This window comes from Ranitomeya variabilis, chromosome 1, assembly GCF_051348905.1.
Source record: "Ranitomeya variabilis isolate aRanVar5 chromosome 1, aRanVar5.hap1, whole genome shotgun sequence".
NCBI classification, from domain to species: Eukaryota; Metazoa; Chordata; class Amphibia; order Anura; family Dendrobatidae; genus Ranitomeya; species Ranitomeya variabilis.
The window spans coordinates 696,324,805-696,352,351 of NC_135232.1; the positions used below are offsets into that span (position 1 = coordinate 696,324,805).

The following is a 27,547-nucleotide window of genomic DNA, read 5'->3' on the forward strand; positions in this document are numbered from 1 at the left end:
TATCTAAACAGACGACCTGATTTAAGGATGGTGAGCATCCCTGAAGAACAGTGGGCAATAATACTGAGCACTTTAACCCCTTTACCCCCAAGGGTGGTTTGCACGTTAATGACCGGGCCAATTTTTACAATTCTGACCACTGTCCCTTTATGAGGTTATAACTCTGGAACGCTTTAACGGATCTTGGCGATTCTGACATTGTTTTCTCGTGACATATTGTACTTCATGATAGTGGTAAAATTTCTTCGATATAACTTGCGGTTATTTGTGAAAAAAATGAATATTTGGCGAAAATTTTGAAAATTTCGCAATTTTCCAACTTTGAATTTTTATGCCCTGAAATCACAGACATATGTCACGCAAAATACTTAATAAGTAACATTTCCCACATGTCTACTTTACATCAGCACAATTTTGGAACCAAAATTTTTTTTTGTGACGGAGTTATAAGGGTTAAAAGTTGACCAGCAATTTCTCATTTTTACAACACCATTTTTTTTTAGGGACCACATCTCATTTGAAGTCATTTTGAGGGGTCTATATGATAGAAAATACCCAAGTGTGACACCATTCTAAAAACTGCACCCCTCAAGGTACTCAAAACCACTTTCAAGAAGTTTATTAACCCTTCAGGTGTTTCACAGGAATTTTTGGAATGTTTAAATAAAAATGAACATTTAACTTTTTTTCACACAAAATTTATTTCAGCTCCAATTTGTTTTATTTTACCAAGGGTAACAGGAGAAAATAGACCCCAAAATTTGTTGTACAATTTGTCCTGAGTACGCTGATACCCCATATGTGGGGGTAAACCATTGTTTGGGAGCAGGGCAGAGCTTGGAAGGAAAGGAGCGCCATTTGACATTTCAATGCAAAATTGACTGGAATTGAGATGGGATGCCATGTTGCGTTTGGAGAGCCCTTGATGTGCCTAAACATTAAAAACCCCCACAAGTGACACCATTTTGGAAAGTAGACCCCCTAAGGAACTTATCTAGATGTGTTTTGAGAGCTTTGAACCCCCAAGTGTTTCACTACAGTTTATAACGCAGAGCCGTGAAAATAAAAATTCTTTTTTTTTTTCACAAAAATGATTTTTTAGCCCCCAGTTTTGTATTTTCACAAGGGTATCAGGATAAATTGGACCCCAAAAGTTGTTGTCCAATTTGTCCTGAGTACGCTGATACCCCATATGTGGTGGGGAACCACTGTTTGGGCGCATGACAGAGCTCGGAAGGGAAGGAGCGCCATTTGGAATGCAGACTTAAATGGATTGGTCTGCAGACGTCACGTTGCATTTGCAGAGCCCCTGATGTACCCAAACAGTACAAACCCCCCACAAGTGACCCCATATCGGAAACTAGACCCCCCAAGGAACTTATCTAGATGTGTTGTGAGAACTTTGAACCCCCAAGTGTTTCACTACAGTTTACAACGCAGAGCCGTGAAAATAAAAAATCTTTTTTTTCCCACAAAACTTATTTTTTGGCCCCCAGTTTTGTATTTTCCCAAGGGTAGCAGGAGAAATTGGACCCCAAAAGATGATGTCCAATTTGTCCTGAGTATGCTGATACCCCATATGTTGGGGTAAACCCCTGTTTGGGCACATGGGAGAGCTCTGAAGGGAAGGAGCACTGTTTTCCTTTTTCAACGCAGAATTGGCTGGAATTCAGATCGGATGCCATGTCCCGTTTGGAGAGCCCCTGATGTGCCTAACCAGTGGAAACCCCCCAATTATAACTGAAACCCTAATCCAAACACACCCCTTACCCTAATCCCAACAGTAACCCTAACCACTCCTCTAACCCAGACACACCCAACCCTATTCCCAACCGTAAATGTAATCCAAACCCTAACCCTTATCTTTAGCCCCAACCCTAACTGTAGCCCCAACCCTAGCCCTAACCCTAGCAATAACCCTAGCCCTATCACTAGCCCTAACACTAGCCCTAACACTAGCCCTAACCCTAACCCTAGCCCCAACCCTAGCCCCAACCCTAGCCCTAACCCTAGCCCTAACCCTAGCCCTAACCCTAGCCCTAACCCTAGCCCCAACCCTAGCCCTAACCCTCACCCTAACTCTAGCCCTAACTCTAGCCCTAACCCTAATGGGAAAATGGAAATAAATACATTTTTTAATTTTTATATTTTTCCCTAACTAAGGGGGTGATGAAGGGGGGTTTGATTTACTTTTATAGCGGGTTTTTTAGCGGATTTTTATGATTGGCAGCCGTCACACACTGAAAGACGCTTTTCATTGCAAAAAATATTTTTTGCGTTACCACATTTTGAGAGCTATAATTTTTCCATATTTGAGTCCACTGAGTCATGTGAGATCTTGTTTTTTGCGGGACGAGTTGACGTTTTTATTGGTAACATTTTCGGACACGTGACATTTTTTGATCGCTTTTTATTCCGATTTTTGTGAGGCAGAGTGATCAAAAACCAGCTATTCATGAATTTCTTCTGGGGGAGGCGTTTATACCGTTCCGCGTTTGGTAAAATTGATAAAGCAGTTTTATTCGTCGGGTCAGTACGATTACAGCGATATCTCATTTATATCATTTTTTTTATGTTTTGGCGCTTTTATACGATAAAAACTATTTTATAGAAAAAATAATTATTTTGGTATCGCTTTATTCTCAGGACTATAACTTTTTTATTTTTTTGCTGATGATGCTGTGTGGCGGCTCGTTTTTTGCGGGACAAGATGACGTTTTCAGCGGTATCATGGTTATTTATATCAGTCTTTTTGATCGCGTGTTATTCCACTTTTTGTTCGGCGGTATGATAATAAAGCATTGTTTTTTGCCTCTTTTTTTTTTTTTCTTCTTACGGTGTTTACTGAAGGGGTTAACTAGTGGGGCAGTTTTATAGGTTGGGTCGTTACGGACGCGGCGATACTAAATATGTGTACTTTTATTGTTTTTTTTTTATTTAGCTAAAGAAATGTATTTATGGGAATAATAAATATATATTTTTTTTATTTATCTAGGATTTTTTTTTTTTTTTTACACACGTGGAGAATTTTTTTTTACTTTTTTACTTTGTCCCAGGGGGGGACATTACAGATCGGTGATCTGACAGTGCGCACAGCACTCTGTCAGATCTGCAATCTGCTGTGCAGGGCTGCAAGCTTACCAGCGCCGGCTCTGAGCAGGCACTCGGTAAGCCACCTCCCTCCCTGCAGGACCCGGATGCCGCGGCCATCTTGGATCCGGGACCTGCGGTGAGGAGGGAGGTAGGAGACCCTCGGAGCAACGCGATCACATCGCGTTGCTCCGGGGGTCTCAGGGAAGCTCGCAGGGAGCCCCCTCCCTGCGCGATGCTTCCCTATACCGCCGGTACACCGCGATCATGTTTGATCGCGGTGTGCCGGGGGATAATGTGCCGGGGGCGGTCCGTGACTGCTCCTGGCACATAGTGCCGGATGTCAGCTGCGATATGCAGCTGACACCTGGCCGCGATCGGCCGCGCTCCCCCCGTGAGCGCGGCCGATCGCGTATGACGTACTATCCCGTCGGTGGTCATACGGGCCCACCCCACCTCGACGGGATAGTACGTCAGATGTCAGAAAGGGGTTAAAATATGGCTGCATTCTCTGTTTGGGGAAGAGTAATTATCTCCACTCTTTGCCATGGAAAGAGCGCACAGGGTACCCACAAAGCAGCTACCCATCAGGGGCTCCTCCACTTCCAGTCCTTATCAAGGGGCTTTATCATTTCCTTCTTTCCAGATTATTCTATTGAGGTCTCAAAACAAAAGGCACAATTCCTGGATGTAAAGCACCGCCTACGCAACATGCAAATACCCTATATTCCATGCTTTACCTGCAAAACTCAAAAGTTTTTCGAGCTTCCCAAGCAGGCACTCAGCTGGATTTACTTAGAGGAGCAGAAGTTCCGTCAAAATCTGCACCGCCGGCCTCTTACTCCAGAAAGCTATGTGCCATTGTGGACTACCTGAGTGACTGTCTGAGTTGCATCATTTAAGGCTATGTGCACACGTTGCGGATTTTTATGCTTATCTGCAGCGTTTTTTATGCGCGAAACTGCACCAAGTCTGCAATGTACTGCACAAGCAATGTTAATCAACGGTAATCCAAAATTGCTGTGCACATGCTGCGGTAAATTCTGAGCAGATTCACAGCGTTTTGTTTTCTGCAGCATGTCAATTCTTTTTGTGGATCTGCAGCATTTCTGCACCCATCGACTTACACTGATTCAGTTAAATCCACAGCTAAACCACAGGTGTAAAAAGGTCTGCGGATTAGCTGCAGGTTTGCGTGCCAAAAACACTGCAGAAAGGAAGAAGAGTATGTGGGTGGAAAACATGTGTGTGGGCGGAGACTGTGTGGGTGGATAATATGTGCGGGTCTGTCCGTGGGTGTCTGTATTTATCTGTTTCTGTGTACGAGTGTCTGTGTGTAAGTGGGTGTCTGCAGGTGTGTGCACCGCTGTGTGCGGGTGTGTGTAGCCAGGCATCGTCTGATGGGACTACTGCTCCCATCTGGCTATGTCTGCTGTCACATATACCAGTGACAGCATGAGCCGATGATGGGGCAGTAGTCCCATCATCCGGCGACTGTGTTCAAGTGTTAAAAAAAAACCCCCACACATTTAGATAATCACACATTCATACCCACCAAACACTTAATTCCCCGATGCCCTCGATCTCCTGCAATAAAAATAAAATAAACCACCATATACTTACAGTACCTTTCCGCCATAGTCCATTTAATATCGGCTGTCCCACGACGATCTCACGTGTAGAACAGTCACATCGAGAGATGTGACCGCTCTACATGGCTCCGGTGATACAGTGACAGGAGGCATCCTCCCACAGTGTATCACTACGCCGACGTGAGAGTTCACCGGAGTTCGTGCTGTCACTTGCGGCACCGCTGCGTCAAATAATTTATGAATTTATGAACACCATTGATGATAGAATTGTTATAGAAGGGTTAATAGGTTGCCTTTAAGTGCCTCTTGCCTTTAATTGCTAGAATTACTAGAATCTGTTGACGCAGTAGTCTGATGGTCTCCTCTTCAAGGAGACTATACTTCTTATCATGTATGCTTTCAATAGTCAGCCACAACATGTTCTGGGTTATGGTAAATAAAGTATGACCCTGGGTGATAGTGGGGGCTACATGAGTTACATCCAAATGCATATGTTGTAAATGGTATAAAACATTGCCTTGGTTTTAATATATCAGATAAAAGTGACTTGCTCACAGGATGTGTGTGAGGTGTCTTTTTGTCTCCAAGCGCGCTTGTAAAATAACGGGCATAACTACTTGATTTGGCCTCACTGGTGATCTGGCGTACTGACAATGGGTCAGAATGAAAACAGCTACGACAGTTTTGGGGGCCGTGTAACCAGCCTATTCGGAATCCGTATGTGGGAGCTTCCAGAGAGATTGGACATGCAAACAACAGCTGCAGCAAGGTGAGAAATGTTATTCTTACAATCTGTTTTGCACCTGCAATCTCTCTTCCGGATCTGTCCATACCTCTGGGTACAAGGCTGCCAACACGGTTCAAAGAATCCACATCGCCAGTGAGTTTTGTGTTTTGTCTGTTTATGTCGTGTATGAGAGTTGAATAATAGAGTAATAAGATGATAATTGTTATCTGTATTATTTGTCAATATCCTAATTGGTTGGGTATTTGTTTAGTGTGTGTGTGTAATACAGAGCTGGGATAGGCTCTGTGCAGTGTTGTTATTTTGGTCATTTTGGATTGGCAGTACATTATATGAAGCTGTATTTTGTATAAGGCCGTGGTTTTTGTTGTTTGGCCTTAAAGTGCTTTCAGAGTGTCAGTGGACACTGCTGCAGTTTTATTTATATAGAGTTGTGTAATTCCAAAGTGCAAAATAGGCAGGCTGTGTGAACCTTGTATGTATGTATGTCTATGAGAACCTATGAATGAGATGAGAGGTAAGTAAATAAGTATAAGGGATAAATAGATAAATCCATCCCTGATTGATGAGGGATTCCGTTAGGTGTGGTCCTCTGTATGTGACAGAAGACATTATTCAACTCAGTTTGAGCTGAATTAGGTGGAGTGATTGAGATAAGGGATTTTCTTCTTGTAAAAATCAACTGAAAAGTGAAAAGAGAAAAAAACAATCCCTGAATGAGCATGTATGAATGAGTGATCACATAAGTATCATTACTTATCTAACTGCTGTTGAAGGTCCAGGATGAATGAGTTGTGGATATTTTTAATGTACATTTGATTTGCATCTGAGATTCGGTGTGAGACCTGTGTTGTATATGGTTTGATACTGGATAGGTTTCTATGTGTGTCTATGTGTGTTTTGGCCGGACGCGGTCAGAATCAGCTTTTTCAAGTTATGCAGTGATTTGCCTGTATAGAGAAACTGTTTTTAATTCCGAGAGGATGAATGTTTGTAGAGATTAAGTCTGAAAACTGCTGCAATCCGTTTCTGTGTAGAAGATACCGAGCTCTTATCTGTGCTGAATACCAGATGGGAGGAGGGAGTCGAACCCCTGCGCGAATGCTTGTAATTTCTCCTCTCTGTGCTGTGGGCCAGAGGAAGGGGGGCACGTAGCTGCATTCTAAGTTTCTCTGTCCTTGGTATTGTACAGTGTAAGATTTGAGTTTAAAGGAATACTGTAAGTTGAAGTTGGACGTCAAAAAGTAAAGAAACTGTGCCTATTTTAGAGGAAACTTGTAAGTGATTGAAAGATTGGTAAAAAGATTCATCTGCTTCAAGTTGAGTGATTGATAGCAAATTGAGGATCGACAGAGGAGGTAGCCAACTGCACGGCTGATGTAGTGTACGGGGTTACCTGCTACAGTCAGCCTACGGCATTAGGTGGTGTAACCTTGCCGTTCCATGGAGCTGTGCTAGCCAGCTGATCTACTGAGTGGTAGGTGGTGTAACCTGCTTGGTGTTGTTGAGTGGATAAGTTGAAGCCATGGGCAACTTATTCTGTGTGCAGTCAGGGCCCCCCAATGGGATCCAAAACCGCTGTACAGATTGGAAAAAGGAAGCAGTGAAAGAGGCACAGACAAAGGAGAAAAATAGCAAGTGAATAAATGGCGTCTGAGAGAGTGCAGCAGAACGGAAGTAAGGTGTATTATGAATGTTTTGATGTTCAAAAGTCTGACTATGACTGATACATTACTGCTACGGTTATACCTTCGTATAACCAGAGACCCAGACAAGACAGATGGACTTGTAAACACTGTGGTAAGACAAACCCAGACTGGAGAAATACTTGTATGATCTGTGCTGCAACCCGACCTAAGAGAATTGCACTGAATCCTGTCCAGACAAGATCACATGTAGTGACTTAAGAAGCTGACACAGGATTGTGGTTGGTGGGTAGTGGGGACATTAACTTTTGGGAGTAGGCTGACAGTAATCCTTTTGGGAAGGAGCTGTAGACCAGCATGTCTAGTCACCCCCGACCGGTCATCTAGTCACCCCCACCACCAGAGAACCAACCACATCAGGTAGGGTAAAACAGATACAGGAGTATTATCCCTGGAGGCCCTCTGACTAGCTAGCTACGCTAAAACAATTGGCTGACCCTGAGAACCAACCTTTCCCATTTTTCAGATAAAGACAATATGATGGACGTATAAGTGCACCTGGGCAGGCCTAGGGAGTTAGTGAGCACAAAAGCAGGTGACGTACTAGGATGCAAATTAAGACTTTTACAGATGTACTTTGGACGGTTACAGCTGAAATGGGAAGACATGGGGTACAGTCCAGTAAACCCACTTGATGTTAAAGTATTGGTAAATACATTAATTGACGGTATGACCAAAGACTTACGAGACGCAATACAGAGAGCCAGACCTGAATGGAGAAATGTAGATCCAAAAGATCTCCTGAAAGTCGCTAAAGAGTTGAACAAACTAGGACAATAAGACGTGTCATGTATGCTGGAGTACAAGGAAAACAGTAGAGACGTAGTGAGGGACCTAAGGACTTAGAAACAGTAAAGTGCTGGAATTGTGGAGAAAATGGACACTCAGACCAATTTACCACTTCCTTCACCTTCAGACTAGGAAACGGACAACCCAGTGACAAATGTGTGCCCGGTTCTTGTCCCCTCCGGACCTGGTCCTGCCTTGATGACCACCATACCAATGCCGGGAGGGAAAGAGACAGAATTCTTGATTGACACTGGGGCAGCCGGAACTGTGGTACACAAAGACTTGATAACGCCAGACATGATTACTGACGAGACCGTGGAATGCGTGAGTGTAGAGGGACAAGCAACTGAAGCCCCTATGACTAAACAAATAAGACTAGAATCACGAGACAGCCAAGAAGTGCTTAGAAACTTATTGTTAGTGACAATTCCCCTATGAATTTGCTGGGAGCAGAGTTGAGTGCTGGCTAGGCCATCATACAGTACTCTCCTGAGGGTATTACAGTCACAAGTCCCCTTTCATATAAACACTTGGTGCAGAGGGACGCCAGGGTCTTCCACGTGCACATTATACCACAGGTAAATCATGCCCTATTATAGTTATACTTAATTCCATTAATTTGCCAGTTTAGTAGTTTCCTTACACAAGATGGTATAGTTACCATGTATTTCTAGGTTGTCTTCATATGATATATAGTGTTTAGCCATTCATTATATTGGCTCAAGCCATAGTCACTGTTTATTTGTCTTTTCCACTTCTTATACCTTATTGCAAGCAACTGGCATTGATATTTGGTATTTTTCAAATCCCTTCTTTTTGTATTTGGAACTGTTCGTTATGGATTTATATAGGGCTGCTACTTTCTTAGAATAAGTTTGTGCTTTGCGGTGCCCTATGGCATTGTGCTCCCCTATTTTATGACTCAGTATCTTTCGTAATTATATATTTTCATATATATATATAATTTTCTTTTGGTAACATATTCTGTGAATCAAATTTAGTTCTTAAGGGGTACTATACCCAATCAAATATGGGTATAAATAATATTTGGACATTAATGTGTGACTTATATAAGCACTTGTGTAATATTGCAGAAATGGTGTATATGGCAAGAGTAGTGACACCATTTGGGCAAGGGGAAAATCTGATGTGGGTCGGCTGCCCATTCCCCCTGTCATGATAAATTAAAAGAAGGAACCACTCCTCTTTGGTTAAAATACCCCTTTGACCCTAGTCAAATCAATGGCCCTGAGCAGGGATATTAAAGAGTACGTTAAGGCAGGGGTTCTGGTGCAAAGATCTTCCCCCTGCAACACCCCTTTGTATCCCATTAAAAAGAAAAAGGACCCAAGGGTTCCCCTGACACAGAATAGTTCATGACTTACAGGCAATTAATGATGTTGCAATGAGTGTGATCTCAATTGTCCCTAATACACACACCGTATGGTCACAAAATGTTTCACAGTCATTAATTTGGCAAATGCATTCTTCTCTGTACCCCTGCACTCTGTCAGTATCTTTTCTCTTTTACTCACGAAGGTAAACAATACTGTTGGACGGTCCTCCCAAAAGGGGGAAAGAACTCCCCAACCATCTATTCAACAGCGATGGCAGGGGTTCTTGAGCAGTGGCAACCACCTCATCCACACACTGTACTATTGCAGTACGTGGATGACCTCTTGCTCTGCTGCCCGGACCAGACATCCTGCAAGGAAGCTACAGTTTCCTTGCTGTGTTTTTTGGCAGAGAAGGGTTGCAAGGTCTAATGTGACAAATTACAGTATTGCAAACAAAAGGTGACATTTTTAGGACATTGTATTGCTGAATGTACAAGACACCTGACTGAAGACAGAAAACAGGCAATACAAAATCTCCCTTTACCCAGGTCACACCAGCATCTATGCATTTTCCTAGGTTTGGTGACCTACTGTAGGCCTTGGATAACTTCTGCTTCACAAATGATGCAACCACTCTATGACAGGTTGTCATCAGACCCCTACAATCTCACTCAAGAAGCAATTGATTCCTTCTATTCTCTGAAGCTGCTCATTGTGTCAGCCCCGGCCTTAGGCATTCCAAACTATGATCAGCCATTTTTCTTATTTTGAACAGAGCAGGGAGGACATGGTACCGCAGTACTGACACAACAACATGGAGAGAAACAGAGACCAATAGCTTACTACTCAGCACAATTAGACCCAGTGATTAGAGGGTCTCCTACGTGTATCCGTGTTGTAAGAGCTGCTGTATTACTGCTAGGCATGTGAGCTCACACTGACTTTTTCTTTTGACAATTTGTTCCCCACATGACATTAATGCCATACTCGTACAAGTTCAACCAAAACACCTGTCTATGGCTAGACAGATTAGACTTGAATGTGCTCGAATACTAATTTAATGAATAAGTCACCCTCAAAAGATACAATGTTCTGAATCCAGCCACTCATTTGCTTGTGGATTCAGAAAAAGGGGAATTGGTGACAGCATTAGAGAAAAAAAAAAGTACACTGGTACGTTGACATGACGCACAAACATGACTGCATAGGAACTGATGAGTCAGGAGACAGTATGTTTTATATATGTTCATGAAAAACCTGTTCCTAATGCATATTTTGAGGTTTTTATTTTTGTAGATGGCTCCAGATACCACCAGGATGGGCGATTCTACACTGGACATACAGCAGTATCCTCACATGAGGTAATCCGAGTTGAACCACTCCCTCCACACATGTTGGTGCAGGAGGCAGAGTTGAAGGCACTCACTGAGGCGTGTAGAGCTGTGGCAGGTAAAGTCGCTAATATCTACACAGATTCGAATTGTGCATGGGGAATATCCCATGATTATTGCCCCATCTGGAGAAGCAGAACGTTTCTTACACCAGCCGGTAAGCCCATTAAAAATGCAGAGCTGGTGAAACAATTAGTGGAGGCATTGACGTTACCAGTCCAGGTTGGCATCGTCACGGAAAAAGCACACACGGACGGTGACTCTGTGGAGGTAGAGGGCAACAGAAGGGCGGACGAGGCTGCTAAAGTAGCAGCAAGGTGGCCTAGGGAGCAGTGGACAGTGGCGGAGAGGAAGCTCCACATTGGGGAAAAAAATTCCTTCCCGACTCCACATACGGCAGTCAGACTAGTTCCCTGGATCAACGCCCTATCAAGGAATCTAGTGTATATACCCTGTAACATTATACTTTTCAAGAAAGGCATCCAGTCCCCTCTTAAATTTAAGTAATGAATCACTCATTACAACATCATACGGCAGAGAGTTCCATAGTCTCACTGCTCTTACAGTAAAGAATCCGCGTCTGTTATTATGCTTAAACCTTCTTTCCTCCAGACGTAGAGGATGCCCCCTTGTCCCGGTCTCAGGTCTATGATTAAAAAGATCATCAGAAAGGTCTTTGTACTGTCCCCTCATATATTTATACATTAAAATAAGATCACCCCTTAGTCTTCATTTTTCCAAACTAAACAGCCCCAAGTGTAATAACCTATCCTGGTATTGCAGACCCCCCAGTCCTCTAATAACCTTGGTCGCTCTTCTCTGCATCCGCTCCAGTTCAGCTATGTCTTTCTTATACACCGGAGACCAGAACTGTACACAGGATTCTAAGTGTGGTCGAACTAGTGACTTGTATAGAGGTAAAATTATGTTCTCCTCATGAGCATCTATGCCTCTTTTAATGCATCCCATTATTTTATTTGCCTTTGTAGCAGCTGCCTGACACTGGCCACTGAATATGAGTTTGTCATCCACCCATACACCCAGGTCTTTTTCATTGACGGTTTTGCCCAGAGTTTTAGAATTAAGCACATAGTTAAACATCTTATTACTTCTACCCAAGTGCATGACCTTACATTTATCCCCATTAAAGCTCATTTGCCATTTATCAGCCCAAGCTTCTAGTTTACATAAATCATCCTGTAATATAAAATTGTCCTCCCCTGTATTGATTACCCTGCAGAGTTTAGTGTCATCTGCAAATATTGAAATTCTACTCTGAATGCCCCCTACAAGGTCATTAATAAATATGTTAAAAAGAAGAGGGCCCAATACTGACCCCTGTGGTACCCCACTGCTAACCGTGACCCAGTCCGAGTGTGCTCCATTAATAACCACCCTTTGTTTCCTATCCCTGAGCCAGCTCTCAACCCACTTACACATATTTTCCCCTATCCCCATTATTCTCATTTTATGTATCAACCATTTGTGTGGCACCGTATCAAAAGCTTTTGAAAAGTCCATATACACTACATCTACTGGGTTCCCTTGGTCCAGTCCGGAACTTACCTCTTCATAGAAACTGATCAAATTAGTCTGACATGAACGGTCCCTAGTAAACCCGTGCTGATACTGGGTCATGAGGTTATTCCTCTTCAGATACTCCAGTATAGCATCCCTTAGAATGCCCTCCAGGATTTTACCCACAGTAGAGGTTAAGCTTACTGGCCTATAATTACAGAGTTCAGTTTTTGTCCCCTTTTTGAAGATTGGCACCACATTTGCTATACGCCAGTCCTGTGGTACAGACCCTGTTATTATGGACTCTTTAAAGATTAAAAATAATGGTCTATCAATGACTGTACTTAATTCCTGCAGTACTCGGGGGTGTATCCCATCCGGGCCCGGAGATTTGTCAATTTTAGTGGTTTTTAGACGCCGCCGTACTTCCTGCTGGGTTAAGCAGGTGACAATTAATGGGGAATTTTTGTTATCACTGATCATATTGTCTGCCATGGGATTTTATTGTGTAAATACTGATGAAAAAAAGTCATTTAGCATATTGGCTTTTTCCTCATCCACCATTTCCCGCAGACTATTTTTAAGGGGGCCAACACTTTCATTTTTTAGTTTCTTACTATTTATGTAGTTAAAGAATATTTTGGGATTATTTTCACTTTCTCTGGCAATGAGTCTCTCTGTCTCAATTTTTGCTGCCTTGATTTGCTTTTTACAGAATTTATTTAATTTTCGGTATTTATTTAATGCCTCATCACTACCTACTTCCTTTAATTCTCTAAATGCTTTCTTTTTGTCACTTATTGCACCCCTTACAGCTTTATTTAGCCATATTGGTTTCCTCCTATTTCTAGTATGTTTATTCCCATACGGTATATACTGTGCACAGATCCTATCCAGGATGCTAATAAACGTCTCCCATTTTCTTTGTGTATTTTTATGTCTCAGGATATCGTCCCAGTTAATTGCACCAAGATCATCTCTCATCCGTTGGAAATTTGCCCTCCTGAAGTTCTTGAGCCACTTATTAACCTCCCTGATCTCCCGTTGCCTCTCTGGCGTGGCACGTGGTACAGGCAGTATTTCGGAAAATACCACGTTGGAGGTCCTTGCTTTCAGCTTGCAGCCTAATTCCCTGAAATCATCTTTAAGGACCTTCCACCTACCTCTAACTTTGTCATTTGTGCCAATGTGCACCATGACCGCTGGGTCCTCACCAGCCCCTCCCAGTAATCTGTCCACCCGATCAGCGATGTGTCGGACTCGAGCGCCTGGTAGGCAGCACACCGTCCGACGATCCCTGTCTTTGTGACAGATTGCCCTATCTGTTCCCCTAATAATTGAGTCCCCCACTACCAGCACCTGTCTGGCCTGTACTGCTCTCCTATTTCCCTCCTTACTGGAGCAGTCACTCCTCCGGCTTTCAGAGGACATGCCTGGCTGCAGCAGTGCTACTCCTGTACTGGCACCCCCCTCATCTGCCAACTTAGCAAACTTATTGGGGTGTGCCAGATCAGGACTAGCCTCCCTGGCACTCTTCCCTCTACCCCGCTTTCTGAATGTCACCCAGCTAGCTACTTCACGGTCCTGCAGCTCCATCCTACCATCCCCCCCCTCATCTATCCCATTGAGCGTCTGCTCAGTGAGCAGAAGACTCCCCTCCATATTGTCTATGGATCTCAGTGTTGCCAGCTGCACATTTAGATTCAGAATCTGGGCTTCCAAATGCATAACGTGCTCACATCTAGAACAGCAGTATGCACCCTCGACCGGCTGATCAAGGACTGCATACATGTGGCAAGGTGTGCACTGGATGGCATTAACAATAGTGGAGCACATTTCCTAATGGGGATTGCACCAGACAGAAAAGTTAAATAAAAATAAATACAAAGTATTAATTAAAAAAACAGACAGCAATTCCTCCCTTGGAAACTCCCTGATTCCAAAGTCACTGAATCACAAGTCACACTTACGCTCAGGTCACACTCAGCTCGCTCACACTCGCTAAGCTGAAGATTTAAAGATTTTTTTTTCTTTTTCCCCCCCTCAGCAACAATCCACCTTGCTGTTCAATGCTCTACCAAAAAGCTGGTGACTCGGATAAACTTATCCTCAGAAGCAGAGGTGACTCTTGGTCTTCCTTTCCTGGGGAGGTCCTCATGTGAGCCAGTTTCTTTGTAGCGCTTGATGGTTTTTGCAACTGCACTTGGGGACACTTTCAAAGCTTTCCCAAATTTTCAGACTGACCTTCATTTCTTAAAGTAATGATAGCCACTCGCTTTTCTTTACTTAGCTGCTTTCTTTCTTGCCATAATACAAATTCTAACAGTCTATTCAGTAGGACTATCAGCTGTGTATCCACCAGACTTCTGCTCAACACAGCTGATGGTCCCAACTGTTATGGACCTTGTGGTTAGGTGCACCTGGAATGACCTGATGGTTAAACTAGAAAACAGGACAAGCTCTGGGAAGTGGGAACTCTGCTGACCGCAATCCTAATCCTATAACACACACACTAGAAATAGCTGTGGAGCGTACCTAACTCTCCCTAGACGCCTCTTCACAGCCTAAGACCTAACTACCCCTAAAGATAGGAAATAAAGCCTTTCCTTGCCTCAGAGAAATTCCCCCAAAGGTAAAGGCAGCCCCCCACATATATTAACTGTGAGTTAAGAGGAAAGTCACAAACACAGGGATGAAACAGGTTTCAGCAAAGGAGGCCAGACTTACTAAATAGACTGAGGATAGGAAAGGGATCTATGCGGTCAGCACAAAAAACTACAAAAAGCCACGCAGAGTGTGCAAAAAGACCCCCGCACCGACTTACGGTGTGGAGGTGCCACTCTGCGCCCCAGAGCTTCCAGCTAGCAAGGCAATATCATGTTAGCAAGCTGGACAGAACTTAGCAAGTACTAAGAAATATATTCAGTACACAATGAACAACAAATGAACTAGCGGGGACTTAGCTTCTGCTGGAGTAGACAGGTCATCAGAAAGATCCGAGAGAGATCTGAACCAGTACAGATACATTGACAGCTGGCATGGAGTAACAATCTGAGTGGAGTTAAATAGAGAAGCCAACCTAGCCGCAAACGAGGGCAGCTGAGGAAGCAACCTCAACCAGCAGTTCCACTCACAGCCACCAGAGGGAGTCCACGGACAGAACTCGCCGAAGTACCATTCATAACCACAGGAGGGAGTTCGAGAACGGAATTCACAACACCCAACCCCATTTATAAGGCAAGGAATCCCACTTATTAAACCTGACAGGGCACACCTGTGAAGTGAAAACCATTCCCGGTGACTACCTCTTGAAGCTCATCAAGAGAATGCCAAGAGTGTGCAAAGCAGTCATCAAAGCAAAAGGTGGCTACTTTGAAGAACCTAGAATATAAGACATATTTTCAGTTGTTTCACACTTTGTTGTTAAGTATGTAATTCCACATGTGTTAATTAATAGTTTTGATGCCTTCAGTGTGAATTTACAATTTTCAGTCATGAAAATACAGAAAAATCTTTAAATGAGGTGTGTCCACACTTTTGCTCTGTACTATATTTTACTGTATATATTATAATAATATTAGCAAATACCTCCAAATAGAATTTCTAGTATAGTTTTTTTAATTTGCTATGTCTTTCTTCAAGTGCAGGTATTGCAGGACCTTCGGTATTGGTATTAAAAATTTTAATAAAAGCCAATTGCAATTTTTTTTTTTTTTTTTTTTTTTTAGATAAATACAAATTTGTAAGTATAAAACGAAATAAAAAAAAAATGCTCCTGAAGGCCTCCATATCCATTTTATCAGCCTGGGGAAGCAGATAGAATACGTCCCAGTGCATGGAGTCTGCCATGTAACTACACATCCTCGAATTCAGATTTATACCAATAGGATATCAGCCAGTCCCAGAAAATGAAGACAGAACCTAACAGTAATATATATATTCTCTCTTTTTCAATGTTTGCAACAAAATAGTGGCTAGTAAAGCAAATGTACAGAGCAGATGTCTTGCCAGGGTAATTTTAGCAGTGCCATAGGAATCTTCCTTCCGCTTTACAGTTGCCAATCTGTCTGTGTTAATAAATACAAGTGCTCAATCGCGTGCCACAACAGATTTAAATAAAAAATTGATATCTTAAAAAAAAACAAAAAAAACCCAATCTGTCTCTTCCTGGGAAAATCCCAATGTCCCACCCAGACGGGTCAAAGAATCTGTTATGAAACTTTAATCCATTGAAATATGAGTCGTAAAAATCTGCTTCAAATAATTACCATATATACTCGAGTATAAGTCGTCCCGAGTATAAGCTGAGGCACCTAATTTTGCGACAGAAAACTGGGTAAGCTTATTGACTAAAGTATAAGCCAGTAATGCATTGTCCCCTCATCCCTATCCTGGTATGCATGGCCCCCCCTTCCCTGTTCTGGTATGAATGCCCCCCTCATCCCTATCCTGGTATGCATGGCTCCCCTGCCCTGTCCTGGTATGAATGCCTCCTCATCCCTATCCTGGTATGCGTGGTTCCCCCCGTCCTGCCCTGCTGTGTGGCTCCCCCTGTTGTATGCATGGCTAACCCCTGTCCCATCTTGTATGCACGGCTCGGCTCCATCCCCATTCCTTCCTTGTATGCATGGCTCCCCCGGTCCCATCCCTGTATGCATGGCTCGGCTCCTCCGGTCCCATCCTTGCATGCATGGCTCCCCCATCCTCCCCGTCATACTCACTCCTCGCGCCGTCGCTGAACATCCCAGTGTGGCAGCTTCTTCCTGCGCTGAGCGGTCACGTGGTACCGCTCATTAAGGTCATGAGTATGCGCTCCACGCCTATGGGAGTGGAGTCGCGTACATATTCATTACCTTAATGAGCGGTACCACCTGACCGCTGAGCACAAGAACAGGAAAGAGCTGCCGGCGCCGGGACAGAGATGCAGCGACGGAGGGCGAGTATTGATGTCTTCTGGAAGCCGGCGACTGCAGCTGCCACTGTGGTACAACCGCCAGCTCCCCACTCCCCCTCCAGCTTTCTGGACCATGTCTCGTGTATAAGCAGGGGGGGAGTTGTCAGCACAAAAAAAGTGCTGAAAGGCTCGGCTTATACATGAGTATATATGGTAATTCACATGTACCCGGTGAGACGAAGGAGGAGGCAAAAAAATCTTTGCTCCTATGAAAGGGCAAAGAGAAGAATTAGTCTCCTTCCCCTTCTGGCAATTGATAGTATAGTCCCTTCTTAGCTATACAGCCAGGTTACAGCATAGGCTCCACTCCCTCCCTGACAAGCAGGCTCGGCAATAAACAGAGCAGTGACTGAGTCCACAAACACTTGGCTCATTAGCTGGACGCAAACATTGATATACACTCTGAACACAATATGGCGACATGCTATGTAATTCAATGTCAAATCGTTTCATTGAATTGTTTTTTGAAAAGCATAGCATTGTTCAATTTAAAGCAGCTACCAGAGAAGCTTGGCAGCAACTTAAAGGGGAAGTCCACGCTTATACAACTAATCCTTAGGCTAGGTTATTAGTATCAGAAGAGTGGAATTCCAACACTTAACCCCAATCAGCAATGTAGTGATCCGAAATAGCAAAGCACTGTACACAGTGTAATGGCCATTGTCAGGTATCATAGCTCAGCTCTTAGGCTATGAGCACACGCTGTGGATTTTGCTGCAGATCCACGGATTTGACGCTGCGGATCTGCAGCAGTTTTCCATGCGTTGTACAGTACCATGTAAACCTATGGAAAACAAAATCCGCAGTGCACATGCTGCGGAAAAAAAACGCGCGGAAACACAGCGGTTGATATTCCGCAGCATGTCAATTCTTTGAGTGGATTCCGTGGCGGTTTACACCTGCTTCTCAATAGGAATCCGCAGGTGTAAAACCGCAGGTGGAATCCGCGGAAAAACAGCGGTAATTCCGCAGTGCGATTTACCAAAAGCATGTGCACATACCCTTATTGAAGAGAATAGGAGATGTGCTGCTTTAGGAAATGGACACTATAGAATGTACGTAGCTGAGCCGCTCTTTTTTATTCCCTGGTTAAATCCAGTAGAGGGTGCCAGCTGATCAGTGAGGGGGCCGAGTTTCGGACACCATTGATCTGGTATTGAGGACCTATCCTGGGAGTAGCTCATCTAAATTACAAGCCTGAATTATTCCGCTATTATTATGTTCTAGGCTTTTTGTTACCATGTAATAACATTTATGGAAATAAAAGTAACTTACTTTTGATTCATAAGACTCTTCTGCAGGCTCTGCAAAACCATGAGATATAAGAGTGTCTCTTACGCTGATTTCTTCGAGAGTTTCGAAATATCGATAGACGTCAACATGCAGGATGCCATGTACGATGGAGAAGACTTTCACCACCAGCGTGCATCCACTGACCAAGGAGTTAAACTTTACATTAGCCGCATGACTCCACTGTTCTCCACAGATTAGGGATCTCGCCGATGGCCTCATTTTGCAGATTTTGAACTCCATTGCCTAAATCACAAATAAATGACATTGTTTTATATTATTTCTAACATGGTCAGCACATAAAATATTAAAGGAAGGCTCGGCAGAAGAGGAGCACAGCCAAAGAGACAGAGACAAAGAGAGAAACAGAAGGCGGTAAAGGGGCACAGGCAAAGAGAGAGAGACAGAGACAAAGACAGAGAGATGGAGACAAAGAGAGAGACGGAGATCGATAGGATTTCAAATTCAAAGCGACAGTCCCTTTACTCTGGAGAAACCTTGGCAGAGTGTAAATGTGGGTTAAAATCTCAACACCGGTAGCGAATGCGCAGCAGGTTTTTATTTACCCACTGGTCAAGTCCACTGTTGATTTGTAACTTGGGAACATCCCCTAAAAATTGCTCATACACTGAAATAGCTGATAACTAGTGTTGAGCATTCCGATACCGCAAGTATCGGGTATCGGCCGATACTTGCGGTATCGGAATTCCGATACCGGGATTCCGATACTTGCCGCGTATCGGATACCGGAATCGGAAGTTCCAAGATTCAAAATGCAGAAATTCAGCCAATGAGAATGATTCCAAGTGTGGGCACATCCTGTTTAGCATGGAGGGCATGAAACTACTGGCAAGGCTGTGATTGGCTGCTGAAATGATGTCATGATGCAGTTTAAAAGTCGCTGGCGCCATTTTGCGATCACTCTGCTGTGAATTCAGTTAGTGACAGGACGCTGTTTGCTGACTGAGGGACAGTTTAGAGATAGCGATTTGCTTCTTTGTGCTTTCCAAAGGCTAATTTAGCAACCGCTGTGTTCACCTACTATTCACCTTGCTTTTGCCTTGTAGCGCTGTTTTCACAGCGATCTGCAAGGTCTGTGTGTGTGTGTGTGTGTGTGTGAGTGCAGCCCACTCTCTAGTCTGAGTGCAGCCACATAGGCCATCCATAGCTGGTTGTATTCAGTTCAGGGAGGGTGGTTCATTGCCTCATACTGTTCTTTTTTTTTTTTTTTTTTTTCAAGTAGTGTAGTCTGCTGCTAATTTATTCAAAAAAATCCTATTAGTGTCTTTCCACCCGTCTCCAGCTAATTTGTGGAAAAACACTACATAGGATAACGTAGAGGAGGGTTTTTGGGCCTTGCAGCGCCGTTTACGGCTGTCTGCACGGTCTCCGTGTGACTGCAGCTCGCCCTGTAGTCTGTGAGCAGCCATAGCCTGGTTGTCTCCAGCTCAGGGTTGTTCACTGCGTCATACCGCCAAATCAATTTTCATTTTGTTTTAAAGTAGTGCAGGCTGCTGCACATTTTTTCAAAAAATTCCTATTAGTGTCTTTCCACCCGTCTCCAGCTAACTTGTGGAAAAACACTACATAGGATAACGTAGAGGAGGGTTTTTGGGCCTTGCAGCGCCGTTTACGTCTGTCTGCACGGTCTCCGTGTGACTGCAGCTCTATCCGTTGTCAGTTCAGCCCCCAAAAAATAAATAAATAATAAAGTTCACCAAACACACCAGTTACACCACTTTACATTTGTGTAGGCCACATTAGCTCATATTAAAGTCTAATCCACACTTTAGAAAATTAGTGTTTCTTATACCTGTTAGGAGGAGTTGCTCAGGAATAAGCACACAAAGCCGTTAGTACTTTTCTGCTTATCTTTATCAGTCAACCAAGATGAAGAAGGCAGTGAGTAAGGCACGTGGGCGTGGGCGTGGGCGCGGAGCAGGGAGGGGACGTGGGGATTCTGTGCCTGCTGCGGGCACCGGTGACTCATCAGCACCCACATTCACCAGGCAAGTCGTTCATGCGCAGCTTTGTGTCAGAGCGCCGTACACCGCTGCTGCGTGAAGAACAAATTGAAGCCGTTGTCGGATGGATGGCAGCTAATGCATCAACTTCCATTAGTGCCACATCCTCTCAGACACAGAGCACTGGAGAGCAGCCATCTGTCTCTTCACCACCTGCCAAATTGCCCAGGCAGACAGAGCCCAGGACAGGAGCCGTCTCTACTTCTGTTCTCTGAATCTCTTGGCTTGGAAACAGGGGGCCAGCCAAGCAGCATTGGAGAAATGGAAGAAGAGGCAGGGTGCAGTGATGCCCAACAGCTTTTTCTCTCTTCCTCTGAAGAGGCGGGTGGGCCAGTGGCTCCGGTCACCACATCGCAGGCCGCATCAGCTGATGATCACACTCAGGTGCCACTTACTGGTGCGTGCTCTGCTGCTGAGACTACCCAGGAGGAGCAGTTGGGGCAGAGGGTAGTGTAGATGATGAGGTCCTTGACCCATCTTGGCGTGAGGGACAGGAAGGTGGTGGGAGCAGCTCTGAGGAAGAGATTCCCCGTACGGCCCAAAGAGGGAGAGGGAGGGGGAAGACTGCGGATCCTGCAGCCTCCGCTTTGGCACCCGTTAGGAGCATGTCTCTTCCAAAAGCCAAAAAGGGCGCTCCCAAGACTTGCAGTGCCTGGTCCTTTTTTGACACAGTTGCAGATGACATTTGCTATGTCAGATGCAAGGTGTGTCATCAAAAAGTCAAAAGAGGGAAAAATGTCAGCAACCTCAATACCTCCAACATGTGGAAACATGTGCGCAACAGGCACCCGGCGGAGTTAGAAAAACACACTGAAGAGCTAGGCCAACCAACAGCGGCAGCTACCACCTCTTCAGCTCGTGTTGCCTCTTCCTCTAGCTCACACGCAGCTGGTTCGGCTTCCTCCCAGGATCGCCGTGGAAGAACCTCTGGCCCTGTTGTCCAGAGACCCGCTGTAATTCCACCCGCAGCACCACTTTCCCAGTCATCCACACACTCCCAGCCCACTCTACAGCCATCGGTAGTACAGGCATGGGAGAAAAGGCGGCCTTTCTCGTCAAACCACCCACGAGCACAGGCTCTGACTGCAGGCATTGCCAAACTTCTGTCACTGGAAATGCTGTCATTCAGGCTGGTGGAGACTGACAGCTTCCGTGACTTGATGTCATTGGCAGTCCCACAGTACAATGTGCCCAGCCGCTTTTACTTCAGCAGGCAAGCCGTCCCTGCCCTGCACAAGCATGTGGAGGGACACATAAAACACGCGCTACTGAACGCTGTCAGTAGCAAGGTCCACCTCACCACCGATGCGTGGACCAGTCAACATGGACAGGGGCGATACCTGTCCCTCACTGCCCATTGGGTTAATGTCGTTGAGCCGGGTACAGACCGTGCGAGTGGCGCAGGACGTGTCCTGCCCACTCCAAGGATTGCAGGAATCCATTCTGTACGCATTGACTCCTCCTCTTACACCAGTTCCTCAGAATCATCGCTGCAGGAGCCGTCACAGTCCACCTCCACATGGACCCGTGATGAACGTGTACCTGTTACGACCGACATGAGCACAGCCGTGGCCAAACGTCAACAGGCAGTGTTGAAATTAATTTTTTGGGGGAATCGTAGCCACACAGCGCAGGAGCTCTGGAATGCCATCAAGCAGGAGAGCGATGTGTGGTTTGTGCCAGCGAATCTCCAGCCAGGCATGGTAGTGTGTGATAATGGCCGAAATCTGGTGGCAGCTCTGGGCCTCGGCAACCTCACTCACATCCCATGTCTGGCACATGTGCTCAATTTGGTCGTGCAGAGCTTTTTGAGGGACTATCCGGATCTTGATGCACTGCTGCACAAGGTCCGCCTAGAGTGTGCTCACTTGCGGCGTTCCAGCACGGCAAAAGCGCGCATTGCGGCTCTGCAGCGCCAACACCGCCTGCTGGAACATCGCATCATATGTGACCTACCTACCAGGTGGAATTCCACGTTACATATGTTGGAGCGGTTGTGTGAGCAGCAGCAAGCTGTAATGGAGTACCAGCTGCTTCAGGCGCAAAGAAGTCGCAGTCAGCGCCGTACAGACTTCACAACCACAGAGTGGGCCACTATGAATGACGTCTGCCAGGTTTTGCGTCCCTTTGATTATTCCACGCGGATGGCGAGTGCAGATGATGCACTAGTCAGCATGACTGTCCCCCTTATCTGCCTGCTTGAAAAATCACTGCAAGCGCTAAGGGATGATGTTGTGGAAGAGGTGGAGGATGAGGATTCACCATTTCCATCATCTTCTGGACAGTCAGCGCCACGTGGTTCCTCACAAACGCGTAGGCAGGGGACAGTTTGTGAGGAGGATGAGGAGGAGTCAATGGAGGAGGAAGACATCCGTCCAGAGGAGGGAGTTACCGAATTGTCCAGTACTCAGTGTGTACAGCGAGGGTGGGGTGATGACGAGCGGGCAGAGACCACGCCTCCAGCAGGGGACAGCGTTTCTTGGGCAGTTGGCAGTCTGCAGCACATGGTGGATTACATGCTGCAGTGCCTGAGAAACGACCGCCGCATCGCCCACATTCTCAACATGTCTGATTATTGGGTGTTCACCCTCCTCGATCCTCGCTACCGGGACAACGTAGAAAGCCTCATCACACCGTTGAACCGGGAGCGAAAAATGCGGGAGTACCAAGACACACTGGTCAATTCCATCATCTTCTCCATTCCAACTGAGAGAAGTGCTGCTAGTGCATTCCAAAGCAGCTCAGTGCGTCCAGGCAGTGGTGGAGGCTCTGCACAAAGAGGGAGCAGAAGCAGTGCCTCTGCCCAAGGCAAGACCAGTATGGCCCAACTGTGGCACAGTTTTCTGTGCCCCCCACAAAAGTCTACACCATCACAGACGGCTCCAGTCAGCAGGAGGCAACGGTTCCGTCAGATGGTGACAGACTACATGTCTTGCCCTCTTGCTGTACTCCCAGACGGCTCTTCCCCTTTCAAGTTTTGGGTCTCAAAGCTGGATACATGGCCAGAGCTAAGCCAGTATGCATTGGAGGTGCTGTCTTGCCCTGCGGCCAGTGTATTATCGGAACGTGTCTTTAGTGCTGCAGGTGGTGTACTAACTGACCGTCGCATGCGACTATCCTCCGATAACGTTGACCGGCTTACTTTCCTGAAAATGAACAAGGCCTGGATCTCGCAGGAATTTGCCACTCCTCCTCCTGATTAAATAATTAGGTCACTGTATACGTTATCCAGGTCTCCTGTTGTGTTCATCTTTCTAATACCTGAACTTAAATTCCTGGGCTCCAACACCGCCAGTTGAGGCTCAGAAGTGCCGTCTGCACAGTCAAAACATACGACCCAGTGTTATTGGGTTTCAGTAACGTCAGCTGATCTCCAGCTGTGCAGCCGGCAATGTGTCATGCGACCGCCACGCTGACACAACAACTGAAATGTAAGGGAATCTGTCCCCCCCCCCCAAGGCGTTTGTTACTGAAAGAGCCACCTTGTGCAGCAGTAATGCTGCACAAGGAAAAGGTAGCTATTTTGGTTTAGCTCCTTGCACACGCAGAACTTAACACTTATAAAATGTGTCCACTGATACCGTAAAACCGTCCCGGAGGTGGGACTTTCCTTCGTAATATGACGCAGCACAGCCGTCATTCCTACCCCCCCGGCGCTGCGCCCCGGCTCCTCAGCGTTGTTTGATTCCGTCCCGGAGCCTGCGCTGTTATGTTATCCCGTGGCCAGGCACACTTAGCGCTGCCCGTCTTCTGGCATCATTTGGTGTCAGGATGGCTGCGCCTGTGCGGCCGCGCTGGCCGAGAGCCCGCCTCGCAGTGTCTTCTGATTTAATCCCACTGGGGGCCTGGGATCCATGGACATGCGCATTGCATATCTGAACCTCCACCTCTCACTCATCTCCCTATGGCTTCTTCAGACTGTTCGGTGTCAGCTGGTCCCTAATAGCATGCCACGGTCGTGACACCGCACAGTCTTAAGAAGCCGTAGGGAGGGGAGTGAGAGGCGAGGATATGCACTGCGCATGGCCATGGATCCCAGGCCCCCAGTGGGATAAAATCAGAAGACACTGCGAGGCGGGCTCTCGTCCAGCGCGGCCGCACAGGCGCAGCCAGCCTGACACCAAATGATGTCAGAAGATGGGCAGCGCTAAGTGTGCCTGGCCAAGGGATAACTTAACAGCGCAGGCTCCGGGACGGAATCAAACAACGCTGAGGAGCCGGGGCGCGGCGCCGGGGGGGTAGGAATGACGGCTGTGCTGCGTCATATTACGAAGGAAAGTCCCACCTCCGGGACGGTTTCACGGTTTCAGGGGACACATTTTATAAGTGTTTAGTTCTGTGTTTGCAAGGAGCGTGATGAAAAGAGCCACCTTTTCCTTTTGCATCTTTTGTGCTGCACAAGCTGGCTCTTTCAGCTACAAACGCCTTGGGGGGGGGGGGGTTAAAGGTTCCCTTTCGACTTTCTCAGGCTTCGGCCTACATTGTGTTCCTCTGCTTTTCCACCTGTCCCTGGGCTCCAACACCGCCAGTTGCCGTCCAGAAGTGCTGTCCGCACAGTCCCAACAGTCGCTCCTCTGTTATTGGGGTTCAGTAACGTCAGCTGTTCCCCAGCTGTGTGTGTGGCAATCCCTCCTACCTCCTCCACCTCCCCCTCCTGTCCCTGGGCTCCAACACCGCCAGTTGCCGTCCAGAAGTGCTGTACGCACAGTCAACAGTCCCTCCTCTGTTATTGGGGTTCAGTAACGTCAGCTGTTCCCCTGCTGTGTGTGTGGCAATCCCTCCTACCTCCTCCTCCTCCACCTGTCCCTGGGCTCCAACACCGCCAGTTGCCGTCCAGAAGTGCTGTACGCACAGTCAACAGTCCCTCCTCTGTTATTGGGGTTCAGTAACGTCAGCTGTTCCCCTGCTGTGTGTGTGGCAATCCCTCCTACCTCCTCCTACCTCCTCCACCTGTCCCTGGGCTCCAACACCGCCAGTTGCCGTCCAGAAGTGCTGTACGCACAGTCAACAGTCCCTCCTCGGTTATTGGGGTTCAGTAACGTCAGCTGTTCCCCAGCTGTGTGTGTGGCAATCCCTCCTACCTCCTCCTACCTCCTCCTCCTCCACCTGTCCCTGGTCTCCAACACCGCCAGTTGCTGTCCAGAAGTGCTGTACGCACAGTCAACAGTCCCTCCTCTGTTATTGGGGTTCAGTAACGTCAGCTGTTCCCCTGCTGTGTGTGTGGCAATCCCTCCTACCTCCTCCTACCTCCTCCACCTGTCCCTGGGCTCCAACACTGCCAGTTGCCGTCCAGAAGTGCTGTACGCACAGTCAACAGTCCCTCCTCTGTTATTGGGGTTCAGTTACGTCAGCTGTTCCCCTGCTGTGTGTGTGGCAATCCCTCCTACCTCCTCCTCCTCCACCTGTCCCTGGGCTCCAACACCGCCAGTTGCCGTCCAGAAGTGCTGTACGCACAGTCAACAGTCCCTCCTCTGTTATTGGGGTTCAGTAACGTCAGCTGTTCCCCTGCTGTGTGTGTGGCAATCCCTCCTACCTCCTCCTACCTCCTCCTCCTCCACCTGTCCCTGGGCTCCAACACCGCCAGTTGCCGTCCAGAAGTGCTGTACGCACAGTCAACAGTCCCTCCTCTGCTATTGGGGTTCAGTAACGTCAGCTGTTCCCCTGCTGTGTGTGTGGCAATCCCTCCTACCTCCTCCTCCTCCACCTGTCCCTGGGCTCCAACACCGCCAGTTGCCGTCCAGAAGTGCTGTACGCACAGTCAACAGTCCCTCCTCTGTTATTGGGGTTCAGTAACGTCAGCTGTTCCCCTGCTGTGTGTGTGGCAATCCCTCCTACCTCCTCCTCCTCCACCTGTCCCTGGGCTCCAACACCGCCAGTTGCCGTCCAGAAGTGCTGTACGCACAGTCAACAGTCCCTCCTCTGTTATTGGGGTTCAGTAACGTCAGCTGTTCCCCTGCTGTGTGTGTGGCAATCCCTCCTACCTCCTCCTCCTCCACCTGTCCCTGGGCTCCAACACCGCCAGTTGCCGTCCAGAAGTGCTGTACGCACAGTCAACAGTCCCTCCTCTGTTATTGGGGTTCAGTAACGTCAGCTGTTCCCCTGCTGTGTGTGTGGCAATCCCTCCTACCTCCTCCTCCTCCACCTGTCCCTGGGCTCCAACACCGCCAGTTGCCGTCCAGAAGTGCTGTACGCACAGTCAACAGTCCCTCCTCTGTTATTGGGGTTCAGTAACGTCAGCTGTTCCCCTGCTGTGTGTGTGGCAATCCCTCCTACCTCCTCCTCCTCCACCTGTCCCTGGGCTCCAACACCGCCAGTTGCCGTCCAGAAGTGCTGTCCGCACAGAGCCAAACACCTCGCCAATGTGTTAGTGGGGTTCAGCACCGCCAGCTGTTCCCCTGCTGTGCAGCCGGCAACGTGTACTGCGACCGCCACGCAGGCACAACAAGTTAAATTTAAGGGAACCTGTCCCCCCCCCCCCAGGCGTTTGTTACTGAAGGAGCCACCTTGTGCAGCAGTAATGATGCAAAGGGAAAAAGTGCCTCTTTTCGTGGTGCTCCTTGCACATGCTGATCCTAACACTTATGAAAAGTGTCCCCTCCTACCGTGATACCGTCCGGTTGGTGGAACTTTCCTTTGTGATGTGACGCAGCACAGCCGTCATTCTTACCCCCTTGGCGCCGTGCGCCGCCTCCTCAGCGTTGTTTGAATCAGTCCCGGAGCCTGCGCTGTTAGGTTAGCCCTTGGCCATGCACACATTTTGCGCTGCCCGTCTTCTGACATCATTTGGTGTCAGGCTGGCTGCGCCTGTGCGGCCGCGCTGGCCGAGAGCCCGCCTCGTACTGTCTTCTGATTTAATCCCACTGGGGGCCAGAGATCCATGGACATGCGCAGTGCATATCTGAACCTCCACCTCTCACTCATCTCCCTACGGCTTATTCAAACTGTGCGGTGTCAGCTGGTCCCTAATAGCATGCCACGGCCGTGACACCGCACAGTCAGAAGAAGCCGTAGGGAGATGAGTGAGAGGTGGAGGTTCAGATATGCACTGCGCATGTCCATGGATCTCAGGCCCCCAGTGGGATTAAATCAGAAGACAGTACGAGGCGGGCTC

At 46.8% G+C, this 27,547-nt stretch overlaps 1 protein-coding gene across 2 annotated transcripts in view; it reads right to left on the reverse strand.

Moving 5' to 3' along the window:
- TDRD9 (tudor domain containing 9) overlaps positions 1–27,547 on the reverse strand; it is a 395,302-nt gene that overhangs the window by 31,687 nt on the left and 336,068 nt on the right. For both annotated transcript variants that reach the window (XM_077266617.1, XM_077266625.1), the window contains one exon: positions 18,398–18,658. In XM_077266617.1, coding sequence (XP_077122732.1) covers positions 18,398–18,658 — 261 coding nt within the window. The remainder of the gene's footprint in view (positions 1–18,397; positions 18,659–27,547) is intronic.